Genomic DNA, 19833 nt, shown 5'->3' on the forward strand with positions numbered 1-19833 from the left:
AATCCTGCAAACTTGAAAAAATTGTCGTGTCACGTTCACTCATGTTATTTTTGTCATTGCTATAACAGAACATCCAGCATGACTTTGAGAGACTTCAAGTTAGTGCTGAGAAAGTCAGACTTTACATTCAATAAAGTGACACAAAATTAGAATTATAAAAAACGTTTTAAATCAATTCATTTCTGTTATTTATTTAACTCTTTTTTCAGTTTTTCAGGCTGATGATAACTGCTCTCTGTTTTAATTTAAATCTAACCTTTTTTATCTGAAATGAACTTTTTTATGATAGCCATGCAAACAATTTTTGAACAATGGATAGCTTAAAACTAATCAACCCCGCCTCCACACACCCCTACTTAAGCGATGTGAGTTTTGCAATAAATTATCGTTTTTTAAAATTTCAGTTCATCATTATTACCATTCTTCATTTCTAAATTGCTAAAAGCTACCCACCTGCACTTTATAATGACCGCTAAAATGAGCAATCCCCTAGACGAAAGCTAAAAAGCTGTAAGTTCTTCCCCTCTATCGGATCAAATTCTTTGCCCAGCTCAATCAAATTCTTTCCAATAACTGAACAGTTGTCAGATCTCCCAAGGAAATTCCAAATCAGTTGATGATGAAGTAACACTACAGACACTGCGCATTAAACTCGTCCCTAGAGCTTCTGGGTTGCGTCTGACCCATCTCTATTTTAAGAACAGAGAAGGCCCTGGGAACGAAGTTTATTTCCCGGAAAAAAAACGATTTTGTTTTCAATCCACCCACCCGACGTTCCTCCTCATTCTCCGGATCTTCTACTTACCCCGTTAATGTTGGCAACCTAGGCTTGGGGAAAAAAAAATTGTATCTTTCCCGCTTTGATGTTGTACTTCTGTATAAATTGTGATAATCATGAAATTTCACTTTAAATCTGCGTCCTCTTTTCAGTGAGATGAAAGAATTAAGCGAGCGTTGAAGAATTGTTTGAGTAGCAGTTCAATGCTAAATGGCGTCTATATACTTAGGCCGACTCTTGCATCATCTTGTAGTTGTGCAGACTCCCACAGGCTGCAAAATGTTGAGGTTTTTCCTTGTCACTTCTTGACGGGGGATCACCCACGTCATTTTCCTGTCCCAGACTTCCTATTGGTGCTCCGTAACCACCACCGCCAGGAGTTTCGACACGATAACAGTCCTGACAAAGAGATAAGAGATTCTTAATCAGCAGGGGATTGCGTTTTGGATTTGGAATCATTGTTTAGATCGGTTATCCGTTATTTCCGTTGTAATTCTTCGGTTTTTTCCCTTTTTTGACATTTAGTTTATAGTCTCGATCCTAATGAAAGAAAAATCGGTTTCAATTCCAGTGTCATTATCCACATGTTTACTTCTTTGGTATAACTGATTTCTTCACCTCGATTTTGGATTTTTGGGGTAATTTCTTTTTCGTCGGTCTTAACAGAGTTTGGTAGTTTCTGATTTCCGTTCCCCCTCCCCTCCCCCATTATCCCTCTCACAACAGTTTGCAATGTGATCTATATGTCATCTAGGTGTTGACGACTGATGCAGGGTTTTGTAGTACTTACCCCAGGTTTCATTTTGACCGATGCTTTACCTCCGAGATTTATTGTTCGACCATCTGACTTCAATAACAGGCTTAAACCTGGACTGCCCGGTTCACCGCCTGCAATAAAATCCGTATTTACCTTACTAAACGTCATCAAAGGAAAAAAAACAACTTTACGTAACATTATAGTAATAAAGGAACTCATATTCGCAATAACAGCCCTCTCACACACTAAGCATTTTCTTCCAGTCATTCAGACAGACAGACATCTATATTTATACAGGATAGCCCCTTCAGTGTAGTAAACACTGATATAAACGGGGGTCCTGTTAACCACCCATCCCACCCCAGGGGAGGACATCCATCACACGGTAATCTCATGCGTGGGAAATTAACGTCTCCTGCCCCTAACCCTGCAGGAGACGGGACTTCCATTTATTCGTCCCTATCCGAGAAGACTAGAATATCTAACCATTTCTTGATGTCATAGAAAGGTAGCATATTCTTCTCAATTATTTTAAGACCCTGGGTGTTGGTCCGGCCGGGGCTCGAACCCTCGACCTCCCGCACAACAGTCCAGCGCTCTATCTATTGAGATAACCAGGAGGCGGTTTCCTGAAACTTTGTAGCGCAGTTAGGACAAACTTCATTTTCTTGCCAGGAGTAACCATTGTACAGCTCTGGCTAAGTCACTGGGGGTGTGAAAAACTTTCTTTCAGTCAAGTTTTCATCGCTTGCCAAGGTTCTTGCAACGAATGCAAGGCACATTATTTCAAGGGGGCGACACTAAAGCTAATTTTCTGTGCAACACGAGTCGAGATAAGTTGCGAGAAAAATGATACAACGCAGTAAGTTGTTCACGCTTTCAACGTTAAGATCTTGAAGTTGACTCGCCTAAATAAAATACCAAATATTTCTAAATTGCCTCGCCATCAGAGTTTGGTGGCACATCAAAACAAAATTCCTTAATTTATAATTTTCTTTAATTTCCATACCTGTCTGTTGGTCAGTTTATCAAACTTGTTATGAATATTTACAAACCAAGAACTTCTGGAGGCGAAATGGTTGAAATACACAGCAAACGGTTTCAAATCAGGGTTGAAATTTGCTCCGTATAGCAACTTAGATATACTTTCGATTTTGAGTAATTTAAATCAACTTTAACTATTTCTATGCTTATTTGTTGTGTTTTTCCTTAGGACTTACCTTTCAGTCCATACGGTCTAAAAGCTCTCCTTTCACCGAGAAGGGAGAGAACCTGCTCCTTCCTGAACAGCAGCTCGCGTATAACACCGTCACCCCCCCTGTGAAAACCACTCCCACCAGTACCGGGGTTGAGATGAAAACGGCGAAGAATCACTGGAAACCTAGCAAGATGGCGGAAAACATATCATTCTGTAGCCCAGGCTTACTCTTTTTCTAAAACTTTTTACGTGACGACAAATTAGTCGGGGCCTTCACTTTGCCTTAAACTAATTAAATTTTGTGGTGTTAGAATGTGTCGGATGCTTTGTACAACGGTTTTTTCCGTATTTGGCCCAATTTCTGTGCTTTACTCTTTTGAGTCCCAATATCTAATTAGTAATTCTCAATTTAATCTACCACATATCTCGTGGTGAATATGTTGAAAAACTTTGGAAAATAATCGAGACTGAGGCCGCGTAGCATCCATTCCTCTTACCTGTACCATGGGGTGGCCGTTAATCTCGTGAAAATTAATCAACTAATCTACCTTCTTTCGATGATCTCTGGATCTGTGATTCTTGTGTTTGTCATGTGGACATGAACTCCACTGCGTCCGTCCCATGTGGGACCCTGCAAGGAAGATAGCCGCCCTCTTTCAACCAACACAAATGAGGTATCGGTGCTGTCAGTGTTAAAACTATTTGAAACGGTACTCATTTTCTTTTATACGAATATCGATAGGATAGTTGAGTAAATCTATGTCAAGCATATTACAATAAAAGATAAATCTCGGATTTGCGGAGGACAAACAAGGAAAGACTAAAGAACAATTTACGATTGAGATTCATAATATCAACCCCTCATATGATCACTAGTCAATCAGAGCCAAGCACCAACAACACAAACAGCCAAAGAGAATTAAACGTTACCGAACTCAGGCGCGTACAAACAGCAAAAGCAGCCAAAGAGAATTAAACGTTACCGAACTCAAGCCCGTAAAAACAACACAAGCAGCCAAAGAGAATTAAACGTTACCGAACTCAAGCGCGTACAAACAACACAAGCAGCCAAAGAGAATTAAACGTGGCCGAACTCAAGCGCGGACAAACACAAATGACCAAGTCTACACTTGCTTAATTTTGCATCTGTTTGGACGACAGGTTTTCTGTATTTATCAGAGAGCCATGAATAACAAAACCATACCATACTGGATCACTTCCGACACGCATCTGAACAATGGTCTAGATATATAAATAACTAGGGTAATACTTTTCTTAGTAAGCAGAAGCTAGTACACAATTCAGCAGATTATTTTTCGTTAGGTGATTAGAAACTTTAAATCCTTGGTGGACACAACTCACCGCACCAGATCCTCCACAGATTGTCTCGTAGTAGCCGCATCCCTCGTCACCAAAGGTCGTGTTATTCATACAGCCCTGTCACACGGGTGGAAAGCGAATTAGACAGACAATAAAAGACTTACTCACCGCCCCGGATCCACCACTGATTGTCTCAACATACTGGCGATGCTGATCTCCAAACGCTGTTATGTTCATACAACCCTATACAAAGCGATACCTCGCTGTCAGTAGTACACATTCCTTATTGTCTGTACAGCTCTAAATCGAAGTTAAGTGTGCGAGACATTCCGGTGCAAGTGACGTAAAACTGTAGACCAGAACATCAACACGCGCATATCACGTGACTTCTCGCTAACCTGTGACGCAGCGCACACTTCAAAGGCTTTCAGCACCACGTCAACAATTCGCTGACTTGTCAGTACGTTCCCACCAACAACTGCCGCAGTGTCTGTTGGATCCAGAACGCTAGCAGGCGGAATAATCACTTTTACTGGGGCTAAACAACCCTGAAGGACGGAAAAACTGAGTGTCAGTGGGCCTTAAAAGCTTCATAGTATATTAGATCTCTAGTGGACTCGGTTAAATTATTTTGGATGAACGCCAGGAAAAACAGACGAGGCTCATAATTACCTGGTTCAGCGGTATGGAGTGTTTGACCATACACCGTAGGCAGTAAATGATGGCAGAGAAGGTGATGGCGCGAGGTGCATTACAGTTGCCGTACATCTCTGGCCCAGTTCCTGTGAAGTCGAACACTGCGCTACCCTGGAACGAGATAATGGGACAAGTCTTGAGGCGAATGCTGTTCAGTACAAAAACATTACAGAACACAGAAGACTTCAACCGAAAAAGTTTACGTGCCCGCCTCCTCTCCCTCCTTTGGATACTTAGTCGACATCTTTGGGAAAAGGGTGCATTGAAAATCCGAAAAATGAATCGGAATTCCACATCTTCACATGACGATTGCATACCTCTTTCTCATCGATGGAAATTGTTAGTTTGATGCGTGAGCCGTCATCCATGTGATCTTCGGCGGATAGTACTGTCTTTCCAGTGCGTTCCTTTGGATATAACAAGAAAAGTAAATTTACAAATAGGATTTCTATCCGAACAAAATTCATCAAAGAGAGATGTAAAATTTTTCGGATAACAAGAAATTAATATCCCTCTTTCTTGACTGTGCTTAAAAAGCTGTTTCCCAGACTTTCACGCGGCGCGCTAACACCATATTTTTTTTGCTAATTTTGTTTTTCCTTGAGTGACGGACCGCCGTAAAGGAGGAACTACTAGTAGTCCAGTTTCTACAGTGTTTTCTCACCTTAGTTTTCACAGCAATGTCTTTCAGCATTTCTCGAACAGCAACTTCAGCATTATGCTAAAAGAAAGGCACAAAAAGCATTTTTCGTTAAAATAACAAATTTAAAAGGATCTACAGACCAGATTACTTTCATTTCGGTTGAAATAAAGCCCGTGAGAATTAAGTGAAATAACACTTACCTGGATATACTTCATGTAAGCCTGCACCACCGGCAGACTGTATTCTTGAATCAAGCTACTTATAAGTTTGATTCCCTGCAAAGCAAAATGTGAGCATATAGAATGATGTTATGACACACAAGAACCTTCACGTGACGGCCAAAATATCTGTGCCAAACTTTGCGGTTCATCGACCATACTCGTGGCATTTAATAGTAAAGAAATAATCCGAAAAAATTGAACAAAATATCAAATATTCGCAAAATTTATGGGAAATATTGTTGATGATGACATGGTTCCCCGGGTGATTATCGGAGAGACTGCAATTTCTCTATTCCGATTTCTCAACGATAAACATCAATCAATCTCGCAGCGGCGATTTTGAAGAATGGTACTTCTGAATTAGAATCGCCTCGCGCGAGTAGATTTAGCATGGTATCACAAAATCCGCTATTACCCCACGAGCAACTTGATTCGACGGCTAGGAGAACGGATTGGACGAAGAGCACTTGTTATTGCCTTACCTTATGATTAGCTGCCACCTGGGCCTTAAGGTCGGACAGGTTGTCATGGAGATTGCGCGTTCCACTACATCCGGGATACTTGCTTGGCTCCATAAGCTTTTCAATCAGTGCTGTGGAACAAAGACACCAAATTAAAATTACTGGAAAGATCCTTGTCACCTCCACAATACTACAGATATAGGTTCCTTTTGACTCTGGACGTTAATTGCTGTACAGAATTCTATTGGAGCACTTGAGAAAAAAAAAAAGGCTACCTCTTTTTCCAGAAAAAGCATACTTTCGGTGTCTTTTCACTCGGCTTAGTTGGCGCGCATCAAGTTATCATTACACATTTGAAGATGAAAAGTACTGGGGCCAGTCGTTGAAAGAGCGGATAACGCTATCCAACGGTTAAATTACTATCCAGCGGATAAGTGTTACCGAAACATACTGCACTATCCACTGGATAGTGATTTATCCACCCTTTGAACAACCGGGGCCTGTTAAATTAGAATTTGTTCAAAACCACTCGTTTTCCCGCCATTTTGAGGTTTTGCCGCTGAAAACCGCGGGCTAGGTGACTCTTTTTTTTCCTGTAGCGGCCATCTTGGTCTTGTTATGTTTTGAACTCGAAAGAAATTACTTTATTTACGACTTTTTCCTGTTTATTCAACTGTTCTGGTACCGAGAACAAGTCCATCGTCAGAAAGGGAAGCCTGAGTTTTAGAGGTTGGAGATGCGAGGTAACGAGTTCGACAAATCATTTTGTACCTTCTTCTTGAAAGACACCTCCGTTAACTAATCTAAATGATTTGAAAACGGCTCCTTCTTCAAATATGGAGTGAGAATCGGGTGGCATGGATCCTGTAAGAGAAAAAATGTATACACAAATTTGCTCAAAGGGTTACAAAGAGAAAAAGTTTGTAGGACAAACGCAAGGATGAAGAATAAGAAAGATGGCAAGTTTTGAGCTCGGTAAAGAAATACAGAAAGATGTTTTTCGTCTAGTCACGAGCGTAGGACAAAGAAAACATTCTGGATCCCCCTGAGGAATCGAACTTCAGACCTTCGGATTCCGCTCTCCGATAATTTTTTCTTGGCCCCACGCTCGTGACTAGAGGAAAAATATTTAGTTCTTATCAACCGAGCGGGAGGTCTGTATGGGAGAATCTTGACCGAGGTCGCCAGTACAGACCGAACGCAGTGAGGTCTGTACCAGCGACCGAGGTCAAGATTCTCCCATACAGACCGACCTAGCTCGGTTAATAAGATGTTTATTATATGGCTGTTTCTTATATGCCAATTTTTTATATTCTTTGTACCTTTTTTTTTCTAAACCGGTCTAGATGCCGGTCTAGATGGGAAAATCTAGACCACTTTCAATATTGATTTCAGCCAATCAAATTCGTGAATTCGGTAGTTCCCAGTCCTTGTGAGACACAGCCATATAATAACTTTCCATAGAACATAAGGATAATTCCAACAAACAGAGTGTCATCTGCCTCCCAAAAATGGACGAAGCAAACAACGATAACCTTTAACAGGTTCTTTATCAAGGTATCGAGAAAAGAGCTGGGAACGTGGGAAAAAAGAAAATGTGTTTATTGTTCCCCACATCCATTCCGTTTTGTGCTCTCGTCGCCACTGATCGAGAGTCTGGCGCAGAGTACAACAACAACGCAAAACGCCTCTTCTAACAGCTAATCAAAATAATTGTACGACATATTGGGTTAAGAGACATGTGATAAGAGGTTTGTGAACGTTGAATGGTTCTCAAACAATTAATATTATTCTGAGAAGCTGATAAGGACGGGTAGAGACCTGGTGCAAGCAGAGGTTTGTGAACGTTGAATGGTTCTCAAACAATTAATATTATTCTGAGAAGCTGATAAGGACGGGTAGAGACCTGGTGCAGAGCAGAGGTTTGTGAACGTTGAATGGTTCTCAAACAATTAATATTATTCTGAGAAGCTGATAAGCACGGGTACAGACCTGGTGCAGAGCCTCCGATATCCGCATGATGGCCACGGCTCGCGACAAAGAAAACGGGCTTTGATTGGCCAGGATAAAAAACCTGAACAGTAAAAGGAAAAAGCGAGTAAAAGGCTGAGTCTGCGTTTGTTTATCTAAAGTTCGTTTAGACAATGATTCGTTGAACGTAGTGACTTAAACTTGTTTGCTTTGCGCTAGGGTAAAACAGCTCTCGTTTTGATACACGTTGAATATGAAAATGATCTCCATGCGCGCAACTTTTCATTCAAAAAACTCATTTAGAATCCATGTTTATCTTCTCTACTCCTTGCCATACTTATTCCTTTTCACTGAATTCCTTCTTTTAAGATGTTTGTCTGCCCTTTTCTCCCTATTTTTTTTTATTTTATTAAATATCCAGGTAAAAGGTCTCTTTCTATCTGAATGGAACTTACCGGCGTGATGACGGTTAGATCTGGAAGATGTGTTCCCCCGGCACTCGGGTGGTTACTAAGTAAAACGTCACCCTCCTTTAGCTCATCTCCCAAAGTGCGAATCTAAAAAGAATTTCACGTTAGGATTAGCCACGAAAGGATCTCTACGAGGGAGGCAGCAAGATGCCCATATATCAAATTGAAGAGAAAGCAATTTTTAAACCTGATATTGCACAGTTTCCTGCATGGAACCAAGATGAACTGGGATGTGTGGGGCATTGGCAACCAAGCCTCCATCTGGTCCAAACATAGCACAGGAAAAGTCGAGTCGCTCCTACGAAAAAAGTGGAAAAAACTGAGATTAGTAATTTTCTAGTCTATTGGTCTGTCAGAGTAGCTATGATAGAAACTCGGCTATACGGTATCAGCTCTCGAAGAGACGTGACTTGGATTCACTGAGAAAGTTATTTCAGTGTGAAGAAGTTGGTCTCAACCACACAAATAAAAACATTTAAACCAATAGGCCAACCTTAAATGCCAAAACGTTACTGACATAGATACAGAAATTTGAACAAAATAATATTCAGCATTACATCTCACCTTGATGTTAGTTGAAATTGATGTACGCTGAAGAACCCTGAGGGACGGGAGAGAAAAACACAATTAGCTGTTCTGTGTAAAAACTCACCAAAGAGTTGAAATAAATCTGATCTTACTCACCGGCCCATCTGCTCAGCTGTACTCATGAAACGATGAGAAAATATTGAAAGCTAAGGAAAAAATAATGAAATTCATCGTGAAACAAAAGCCAACTATTCTAGGCAGAGATAACTAGGAGAGTACTTCGGAGAAAAATGAGGAACAGAGAGAATTGTTTTTGAGCGTGACCCTTTCACCGACATCTGTACCCAATGGACATTGATACACGACGTCGGAAACTAAACATAGTTCTTGTTAAGAATCGTGGCATCTGACCAAGTGGCTATTTACGTCCTTTTGAATCCACAACGTAGTCATCGCAAATGGAATGTCCATATTTGTTATGCAACAACCTTAGAATCGTTAATCTCATATAAACTAGTCATAAAGATATTTCAAACAGTACCTGAATCGCATCTAATTCTGTTCCGATGCTCTTTTTGCCTTGATTTCCTCCGATCTGAAGAGTAAGAGCAGCCATGACGTTGAGAGATGTTCAATGCGTTGCGTTATTGTCTCGAGAATTTGCGTCACCCTTTTGACCATTCAGACACCCATTACAACTTTTGTCCACTTCAGTCTCTGACCAACTGCGGTTTTCCTTTTTGAGCTCTCGTATGTTTTATGATAGTTTCCTTTATTTTAATAGAATGGGGCTGTTACTTCGGTTTTGCTTTTTAAGCTAAGCTTGTATGTAATTCTTAGACCCAGTGTGTCTTGTACTGAATAACGGGGTAAAGTTTCGAAAGTTACACGCGTTACACCACTTCTGTTTCAGTTCCGGAGTAAAGACAGAGTATCGTGCAAGAAGAAACAAATAAATAGTTCTTGAAAGCTGCAAAGCAGAGGGTTTCTAGAAAGTGTAAGTCATTGTATTAATCTAAAAACCCCCCTCATTTCTGGCCCAACCCTTGCTCTGTTCTGACAACACACATGTCACTTAGAAGAACATCAAAACTTTGTTGAAAATCTTCAGGGAAGCTTTATATCAAACTGTATACCGATTTACTAATAAAACGAACAAAACCTCAATCCTGATGTCTCCTGATGAAGTGATGGACGCTTTGCATTGTGGTTCAACAAGAACGGTACTGGAAAACAAAAATCAACTTTATAAACACTCTTCTCGCGTTTGTTTGTGATTGGTTAACTTTAAAAATCAGTCACCTGGTCTTGTCCACAATAATGGCCGGTCCATCTATTGTGTGACCGGCGGACAACTCTCCGAGGAGGTATACATTCGTGTCATGAAAACCATCTTCAAAGTAACACTTCGTTGTCTGTTGAAGAAAGAAAAGTGTAATGTGCTTTAAGTCAAAGCAGACCTTGTGTTTTCATGGTTCTTTCAAAGAAATTTCAACCTGGTGACCGCTTACACGTAACCGCCTCTGCAAATCCCAGTTACTGACATGTAACCCCTCCCCAAAATTGCAATATCTCATCCAACAGACAGGTTATAAGAGTACAAAAATTGGTCAGCAAGAGAAGGTCCTCATTTGCAGGGAAACTTTTGACAGCCAGTGGGGTGGGAGGGGGGTAATATTACTTAAAAATAGATTCAAAAAGTTGAAATTATCTTGTTTAGATTTATTTGGAAACGCGATTTTTCCCCTCAGCATCTTGTCCATGGGAATTGGGTGCAAACAGGAATCTGAAATACGTTTTTAAGAATACCTTTTTCACCAGGGGAGGGGTGCTCGCTTTTGGTATCTCATGTGAAACGGACGTCTTTGAGTGTCCAGTCCCCCTCACTCTGATATCATCAATAAGGATCTGTCTGTTAGGTATCGTGAAACCAAATTCTCGAACGTATCTACAGTAAATGAGAAAGGAAACACAAAATGTCGATTAAATAAAAGGGAAAATGCATCTGAAAACACTCAACAATACTCAGTGACAATACTTTACCGTTCGTTAAACGCTTGTCCAAAATCACCATGGCGACAAGTTTCTCCTTCCTAGGATTGTAGAAAAAGAGCGTAATCAATACCTTCTCTTCATCAAATGGAGACAATTACATTTTTTCTCTTCCTGCTATTCACTTTTGATTCCCATCTAGTAGCGACTTTCCTTTTCAATGAACAGCGCATCTGACAAGACTTGAACACTTTGGCAAAAAGACGCAAATCTGTTCTTTTAAACTGAGGTAAACAAAAATGCCCTACCTTTGTGTCTTTCTGAGGACCAGCAGAACACATAAGAGCACAGTCTGTACCACTGTACCGCATGTGAAGGAATGCTTCTGTGGAAATCTGCTTCCTTAAAAATTTCAGAGTTAAAAAAAAAAATGCCACATTAGGACGTTCGAGTCATTTGGCACAAACTTGAGACGGAGGAAAACTTAGGATCATGAGAATTCGAACCCCAGCATGGAGATTGCTTGCCAGATGTCCCACTGCCGAGAAATGGAGATCGCGTCGGCGAGTGATAACAATACTAAGGTCCACATGTAACCGACTTTCTCCATACTAACGGTATCAGCGACGATATAACTGAACGAAGGCTCTTGTAAGGACTATTTACTAATTCAACTTAGTTGATATAACCAATTATCTTGTAAGGACGTAGAGTAGGAGAGATGGCAAATTTCATATTATGTTATAAAATAGACCGAAATGTTATTTGATTAGTCAAATCAGTCAAACATCACTACACCACAATCACAATCAAAGTTATCCCGAAAATACTCTTTGGTTGCCTGAGCTCATAACCCTTGAAAAGCATTAATGCATAAAGCGTAGAGTTAAGGAAATAAAATATCAAGTCTTTTGTCCACTTCTTAATTTCTACATTCCACAACCTTCACGGGGGTTGGCCCAGGTTGAGGTAGCCTGAGAGTAAGAGTGTCCGCTCAACTTTTATTAAGAATGCAGGGAGAGGGTAGGTCCCTGAAGTGTTTACTGAACACTATCCTGTTTGGTAGACATTGTAGTTCGTTTTCCCAGCACTCATCCATTGAAAGTGATCCAAAGAGTGAACACAGTTTTATCCGTGATAAACCGAAGCAAGGAATGCAGGAAAGCTAGACTTACTCTTCAAATCCTTGGCTTTTCAGTTCCTCGACACACTTCTGCGTCAAAAAGTCAATTCTTTCATCCAAATATCCAAACGACTCTAAAGAAATAAAAATAAATAAAGGATTCTGATCAAAATTTCAGGGTAGACAACTATGAATAAAAACTAGTGCCTGCCACCTCAAACATTACGCGTAAGTGTTGGACTTTTTACCGAACTTAAATGATATCACAGGAACATTCGTTTGTTACCTTTATCATATTCACGTGCACACGGTTCTTGCGCCTCGTGTACCACATCAGCTAGTGCCAGTCCGTACGCGGATAGGATACCACCAAATCTGTTTGAAAAAGTATCATAAGTTCTCGATTTAGATCTAAAAATGAGTTGGATAAGACAACATTCAATTTAAATATCAGATACTATTACAACAGTCACACTTTCTCAAGTTAATTGTTTTAACGTTGATATAGACTCTCAGCTGGTTTTCCGTATGCTCGATTTTCTGTTGAGAAAGGGCCGGATTCATCAAACAGCCTTATACGTTAAACCTCTCCATCGCCAAAAGAAACGCTTCCTTGCACAGGTAGTCTATATTTTACAATTATTCCACGAGCGCGCGTTGGATATGAGATGATAGATAGCCAACTCGGCGCTACGCGCCTCGTTGGCTATAATCATCTCATATCCAACAAGCGCGAGTGGAATAACTGTTTTATTAAAAACGTTAAATTAAATTATTAAATTTTATTAAATTTTTAGCTTCCTTTTAATTCTAAGCTGACACGTACGCTTGCCATATTTGTAGATCATGGTATATTGGCTAATATACCATAATGGCTAAGCCAATAAAAAGTCTTGAATTGCATTATCCAATGATCTAGTATTTAATAATTATTGTTATCCTGACCTAGTAGAGTTTCGAAAACCAAAACGTAAATGAGGGCCCTTTTAAAACCAAACCAAAAGGAATTGTTAAGGCCAATTAAAACAGTGCAAAAATACCACAATGAGTGACAACCGAATGAGTTAAGTTTTTACGAGAACCAATCAAAAAGCTGGTGAAGCAAAAGCTAAAACTTTTGTAACTCAATCGAAAATACTCATGGACCAAAAAGGTGACTAAAGCGAAAAATGACGAATACCTTACTCTTCAGGAATGAATTGCGCAAAATTGCAAATTGCTGTTTTCTTCTTACCGGTGAATGAACACAGATGCCATTCCTAGGGACCGTGCGATGGAGCAAGCATGCTGACCGCCGGCCCCACCAAAACACGCCAAAACATGACGTGAAGTGTCATGGCCTCTGGCCTCAGTAAGCGCTCTGATTGGTCGACACATGGTCTCGTTGGCAACTGTAATGAACCCCATGGCAACCTGTTCCACCGTCAAAGGATCCTTCTTTGCGCCGTCCTCCTGAGAGGCCAGAAATTCATTTACCTGGAGAAGAAAACAGATAAAATCAGCTGACGAAATAAACTGGAAAGGTTTGTTCATTTCTGGTTGTATCCCCGTGTAAAGGAGAGAAAACGGTATGCTAAGTTTTCGAAAACTGGAAATGGTCGTCAAAAGTTTCATCTTCGACAACTTCCGGTTTTCCTTTCCTTTCCTTTTCCTTCTTTTTGCAAACTTTTCCGCGGCCCTCAGCTTGGCCTGATGGCCACATGCTTCCCAGCTGAAAGTTCGGGTATCTGTCGTTTCACAGAATCTGTTATAATTTACAAGACATTTTTTAAAGAAAATGTTTGCTGTGCGATATCTTTGCGAGTTTGTTTCCTTTTCAAAGTAGCGCAAATTACTCATTCCTTATTTCAAGGAAAACATTAATCTCGTAGAAAGTATTAACAAAACATGTATGTAAAGATGTATGTAACCTCTTCTGTTAACTTCTTAAAAGCTGCCCAAGAACCTTCGAAGTCCAATGGCAAGTCTTCGTTTTTTCCGAAAATCTTTGGAAAAAATCTGTTGAAAAGGGCGTTAAAAAAACAACGATAACAGTAATAAAAACTCTACTAACTTTAAACTCTCCAATGCCTAATACAACATGAAGCTGTTCGAATCAGTATAAAGCTCTGTACTGATAAGGTTTTGACAAATAGGGCTATACTTCAGAAATTTAGCGATGAAATTGTAGTTACTGGAACTTGTAACTAGCCCGTGCCAGAACAAAAGATGGCGGAAATCTGGAAAGGCGGGTCCTCCGTGTTTTTCCTTACCAGACTACACCTAGCTCAGCTGCTTCCTTCGTGGCCTCCTAGCCAGTGTCTCAGGACAACCCCTGTTAAACCATTTTTTTTTTTAATTCTGTAAAAAAGCTATGATTTCAGAAAAAAGAACAGCAAATACGTCATACTCAGGTAGAATCCTGCCAAGCACTAGGTTTGCATCTGTTACAGCAAGTGGACCACCTAAGAAAATAAACTCATTTTAAAACTGGTTCTTATCAACTTTTAGTGATGTTAGCAAAAGCATGGAAAGGCAAAAGAAGTCCCAGAGTTCCTTTAGGGGATGGGAGAGAAGAGAGAGTGCTGTGTGATGAGTCTTAAGGATGGCCGGAAAGGAGACCAGGTGGAAACAGGAGGAAAATCAAACCAACTGTTCTTCTTTTCTGTTTCACTTGTGCATGAGCATAAACTCACCTTTTCGGTAACAAACAGGTCCTGGATGGGCACTAGCTGACTCAGGTCCGACAACAAACAGCCCTGCCCTAAAAAACAGGCGGGATCCACCTCCTGCTGCTACAGTGTTGATGTCCAGCTACAAAAATAATCATCATTAAAAAAGTCTCTCAAGACCAGTTCATATCAACAAATATAATTTGGTAAACCAGCCCATTGATTTCTCTGGAACTCATTTGGTAATGCATCTAACCATAAAATCAAAAGCAGATCCGAGTGGTTTTCAAATTCCCAGGAAGGACTAAAATGTTTCTTTGTAATTTCCATGTTATAACTGCACACTTTGGGGTTTTGACTCCTAATAGATAAACTTGTGTGAGTACTAGACAGGCCATGCAAGATACACCTATGGTTTATTTGCAGACCCATTTCAAATAACATCATGTCAATTAAAAGAAATTATTTGCTCCTCTAGGAAAAATCACTGAGTATTTGATTTGATGAAGATCAGAAGGATCATAGACCCATTCATACAAGAAATTATGGGTGTCAGAATTCAGTGTTCTTGAGATATCAGAATGATAAAAGAGTGAAATTATCCAAACTAATAAAGAATTACTGTACATGTTCATTTACATTGACAACAATCTACAATCTCTACTGACAACAATCATTCACTTACTCTGATGATGACTTCCGCACAGGTTGTCGAAACGTCAGTCACTACCACCGACAACAGTCCTTCTCAGGACTACACTCACCCAGACGATCAGACTACACCTTCACTTCATTTACATTGTCAGCTACAGTGTAAAAGGCTTTACAGGGTGTTACCAAGTGGATATCTTATGCTTTTTTTTTCATTAGAAGCCCATCACTTGTGGAATAATTGTTGCTACACCACTTGCACACAAAAATAAAAGCCCGTTTTCAAGTTATACATTACACAACTGCTTAGATGTCACCTATACCTGTGGTGCCTGTATAGTGATGCCTGCTGTTGTTGTCTCAAACACATGTTCATATTGACCAGCAAATCGAGACACATCTGTTGATGTTCCTGAAGAAAGAGACCTTTATTAATTTCAAGTTAATCAACAGCATGTGGCTGCAAAATAAAATTAACAAAGGCATGCACTTGAAGAATCATTTAGGAACAAATTGAAATTTAACTCTAAGATGTGAAGAAAGTTTGGCTTTGACAACTTAATGTTACAGTAGACTTCCTGAATCAGCTCAATTGATGTAATTTTGGACTGTCCTCTTTCTTCAAACATTTGGTATGATGCATTTAAAAACTGTAAAACATTATTTACAAGATTTTTACCATCATTTTGGTTAGGGCCCAGTTCAGATGCCAAACTTTTCATGAGCCAAACTCAATTCGAATTTGGACCGACCCAAATTAACAAAAGTATGCCTGTTGATACAGACGCCGTTCTTTTTGGCTGTTCCAAATACAGTTCCAGTAAAACCAGTCAAACTGCTTGCAAAATACATTATAACAACTTATGCATTAGGATCGCCACACGAAAAGCACAGCGTTTGAATCAAAGCCATTCAAAAGGCGTTCCAAAGGCGAAATTCTTGGCCAAGCCAGGCAGGAAGAATGGGTGAGCCATTCCAAATTGAAACAGCCATTCCAAATTGAAACAGCCATTCCAAATTGATTCAGACGCCAATCTTTTCATGTACTTAATTCAAGGAATTAGGTTCGGCTCATGAAAAGATCAGCGTCTGAACCGGGCCTAATACAAATTTTGATAAAAATATCAGACTTGTTTAATTAATATCAAATAAAAAAAAATGTTTTAGTTCATTATTACCTCCCATATCAAATCCAATTACTGGTTGCTCTGTCTCTCTGTGAAAAGTTGTCATTGCATAACCAACCTGAGCAAAGAAGAAATAATTGTAATCCTCTTAAGTATTGCAGGGTAGGATTATGTGATGTGTCACCTACTGAAGGTTAATCAACTACAATATCTTTGAAAGATAAATAAATAAGAACAACTTTGGAAAGATGTTAAATAAGTATAAATTTTTTAACTCACCACACCACCTGCAGGTCCTGACAAAATGGCTCTTGATCCATAAAACCTGCAAAAATCATTATGAATTACCTGGCAATTCTTTGGAAACATATTAAGATGTTTGGTGGTTATCACTTCCTTAACTGAATGTGCTGTGAATGACCAGCAATGTATAAAGAGTTTTAAAAATACTAATAATAACAGGTTCATGATCTATAATAATATCAATTAGTATAGGTGACTGCATGATTAAATTTGTTGACACACACTTTATTTCCTATTGAGGTAAAGAGCAAGGTATAACAATAGTTATACAGCAAAAATAATGTAAGTTGTTCTATATTATTATAATTATTATTTTTTCTAATTTCAATTTACCACTTACTTTGACACAGGAGTCAAGCCACCATCAGACTGCATAAACAACACTTTGTCCTGCAAAAAGATCAATCATAAATTAACAAAGAATACACAGTCAAAGAACATTGCACTTCACAATCTTAAGTGTTGTTAAAAGTAATGACAAACTAGCTATCACAAATACAGTATGACAATAACACACAAATAAAAACCATCCTGTCTTGTGACAAGGTTCCTCACCCCACCCCACTCCACCCTTCCCAAAAATATTTACACTGAATGATTTCACAAGCTCTGTGTGAAGAAGGTAACTTTCCTCAAATGAGAGATAATGACTGAGGCTCTAGGGGGATACATGAACTAGCACTCAACAAAAGAAAGCTGTGCTATACCTGCCAGAGCATTATTTTAATCAGTTTGTTAACGTCACAAGTTACCATTCCTCTCAAACTTATTTTAATAACCAACCAACCTGGATACCATCTTGAAAGCCAGCTGTAAATCCTCTGATATATTTCTTTATACAAGGGGTCAAATAAGCATCAGCAGAAGCTACACATTGTAAATCAAACTCAAATTTAGCATGTTGTTTCAAAAAAGAAAACTTACAACAACAACAACAACAACAACAACTGATGATTCTGAAACCACAAGTTCTTCATGCAAGGAAGAAAATAATAACTATTTCCCTAAGTTCCTTTTTAAAAAAAAAAAAAAAAAAATAGCTGAATGTTTTACCTGTGTAACCTCGGGGTACAATCCTAACCATAGGCATTATTGTTGAAGACAGTGACACCTGATCAAAACCCATCCCTAGAGCAATTTCACCAACTTCTTTCTCATGTACATCATACCTGAAAGTGTAACAAGCTAATACCTAGTAACAGTAACACCTTAACTTGCACAAGCAGATGAACAGAAACTTCTCCTCATAATTATCCAGTAAACAGCTTATAAACATTCCCTTACACATCATTCTAAAGGGCACACTAGAATGCAAATGATTGCCTAGCACATAGAAAATTACTGCAACAGTGTGAGTTTCCTTTGTTCCTTATAATTATAGTTAAAATAACTTGTCAAAGGAAACTTTGATTGCTGGAGCATTAAGTTGGCCCCAAACTTGTATACTTATGAAGGTCCTTTCAAAAAATTGGGAAATTGGAACCAAAACATATAAAAAGTGGAAACAGATTCAAGCAATATCAATATGTTTTAATTTCCTGGTAAGGACCATTTTGGATTGTCTGGTGCAATTAATACAGTTGCCCTTATTATCATCAAATTAACAACTGCTCTTTTCTCCACAAGTGTCCTTCAAGGATCAGACATACAACACTGGCAACTGTGAAGTATCACATAATCAAATATGGCACAGAATTCCAATTTCCTTTGGGATAAATTTAATACCTACATGTAAGAGTGCATGAGTACAACAGCTAAACTCTTGATTCCCTCATCAAGGACTCTCTGTGGAAAAAAAGAAGTAGTGTTTTCTGTCAGGATTTCTTCATCTGTATTGATGCACTGCATCAGTGAAATGACAAATTCAAAATATGGAGCAGGGCTTGATTACCTGTATGCAAAATTATTTGTATCTAGTGTACATTTATTCATTCATAATAACTTGTTATAATTACAAATGACGATTTGCTAAGCTGATCCAGATGACAAAGTTCAGGTATTTTGAAAGACTGTCAAAAGATTACCTGTAGGTCTTTCCTAAGCTTGTCTTTGTCCAAAGGTTCCCACTCTTCAAGCTGCAAAGAAAAATGTAAATGGTTAGCATTTATAAAGTTCTTCATGACTGTGTAAAATATTGATTTGATACCTTGTTTTAAAAATAAGTCAAATTCAATTGGGTGTAGCAGGTAAACCAGATTGTATTTGCTTTCATTTCCTTAGCTCCAGGATCAATGTAGAAAACTTTCATCATTCTCAAACCAATGAGATGAAAAACAAGAACAGGCTTGTTTACTTAGCATTTTTGCAGACTTAATTAAAACAATTAGCTTGTTTTTATTTTAGTTCTTTTTGCTTCCTTTATACTATTTACCTTTTTCTGATTGCCGCTTGTGCTAAATTTCAATTGGTTTTGTGTTCACAACTCTTACAGTGTAATTGCAACGTGCTCTTACAGTTCCATGTATGCAAATGCATATTAATTGTAGCCACCTCAAATGTGAATATTGTTCATATGAGTGAACAATCACTTGAAATTCTACCAAAGTGGAATGGATTCATCACTAGCAGTCACACACACCTTTTGCCCAGTGCTTCCGGATACAATTTTACAGTTTTGTGGTCTTTCAATTTCACTGTCTTCTTGTACTAAAACCAGTCTACCTTTCACAACAATAACATCTTCGTGCAGTACCTCTGGACATATAACTTTCTGTAAAAGAACAAATAATCATCAACTTCAAGGAATAATATATCAATAAACTCCTCTTTATAATTTTAATCCTATGTCAAGTAAACAGGTACTATGATTTTCAATTAAGTGTGGCATAATGGAAGTTTGGCAACCACATTTTGATTTTAAAATCAGGTTTTTGTCATTCTGCAACCAGATCTGTTTCCAAACGCTCAAACACATCCTATTTGTCTATAAAAGCCTCTGGCAAA

The 19833-nt window shown here is 39.0% G+C and overlaps 1 protein-coding gene across 4 annotated transcripts in view; it reads right to left on the minus strand.

Annotated features, from left to right (window-relative positions):
• Positions 1-146: 146 nt before the first annotated feature.
• LOC111337026 (5-oxoprolinase) overlaps positions 147-19833 on the minus strand; it is a 22700-nt gene continuing 3013 nt past the window's right edge. For 2 of the 4 annotated variants that reach the window (XM_088753846.1, XM_088753848.1), the window contains exons 3-40: positions 19469-19600; positions 18915-18965; positions 18620-18675; positions 17944-18059; positions 17678-17757; positions 17231-17280; positions 16867-16912; positions 16639-16705; positions 15784-15872; positions 14834-14951; positions 14548-14602; positions 14069-14156; positions 13393-13634; positions 12445-12533; positions 12211-12292; positions 11344-11437; positions 11087-11136; positions 10853-10991; positions 10346-10458; positions 10206-10269; positions 9585-9638; positions 9200-9249; positions 9080-9116; positions 8703-8813; positions 8501-8602; positions 8067-8148; positions 6846-6938; positions 6096-6205; positions 5593-5667; positions 5414-5470; positions 5067-5156; positions 4726-4860; positions 4452-4601; positions 4096-4170; positions 3282-3364; positions 2756-2916; positions 1569-1666; positions 147-1177 (exon numbers count right to left, since the gene is read on the minus strand). In XM_088753846.1, coding sequence (XP_088609972.1) covers positions 1004-1177; positions 1569-1666; positions 2756-2916; positions 3282-3364; positions 4096-4170; positions 4452-4601; positions 4726-4860; positions 5067-5156; positions 5414-5470; positions 5593-5667; positions 6096-6205; positions 6846-6938; positions 8067-8148; positions 8501-8602; positions 8703-8813; positions 9080-9116; positions 9200-9249; positions 9585-9638; positions 10206-10269; positions 10346-10458; positions 10853-10991; positions 11087-11136; positions 11344-11437; positions 12211-12292; positions 12445-12533; positions 13393-13634; positions 14069-14156; positions 14548-14602; positions 14834-14951; positions 15784-15872; positions 16639-16705; positions 16867-16912; positions 17231-17280; positions 17678-17757; positions 17944-18059; positions 18620-18675; positions 18915-18965; positions 19469-19600 — 3558 coding nt within the window. In that variant the 3' untranslated portion in view covers positions 147-1003. Of the gene's footprint in view, positions 1178-1568; positions 1667-2755; positions 2917-3281; positions 3365-4095; positions 4297-4451; positions 4602-4725; positions 4861-5066; positions 5157-5413; positions 5471-5592; positions 5668-6095; positions 6206-6845; positions 6939-8066; positions 8149-8500; positions 8603-8702; positions 8814-9079; positions 9117-9199; positions 9250-9584; positions 9639-10205; positions 10270-10345; positions 10459-10852; positions 10992-11086; positions 11137-11343; positions 11438-12210; positions 12293-12444; positions 12534-13392; positions 13635-14068; positions 14157-14547; positions 14603-14833; positions 14952-15783; positions 15873-16638; positions 16706-16866; positions 16913-17230; positions 17281-17677; positions 17758-17943; positions 18060-18619; positions 18676-18914; positions 18966-19468; positions 19601-19833 lie in introns of all 4 variants that reach the window. The other 2 variants (XR_015998879.1, XM_088753847.1) reach the window with 2 other exon arrangements.

This window comes from Stylophora pistillata, chromosome 3 (genome assembly GCF_964205215.1).
Source record: "Stylophora pistillata chromosome 3, jaStyPist1.2, whole genome shotgun sequence".
NCBI classification, from domain to species: Eukaryota; Metazoa; Cnidaria; class Anthozoa; order Scleractinia; family Pocilloporidae; genus Stylophora; species Stylophora pistillata.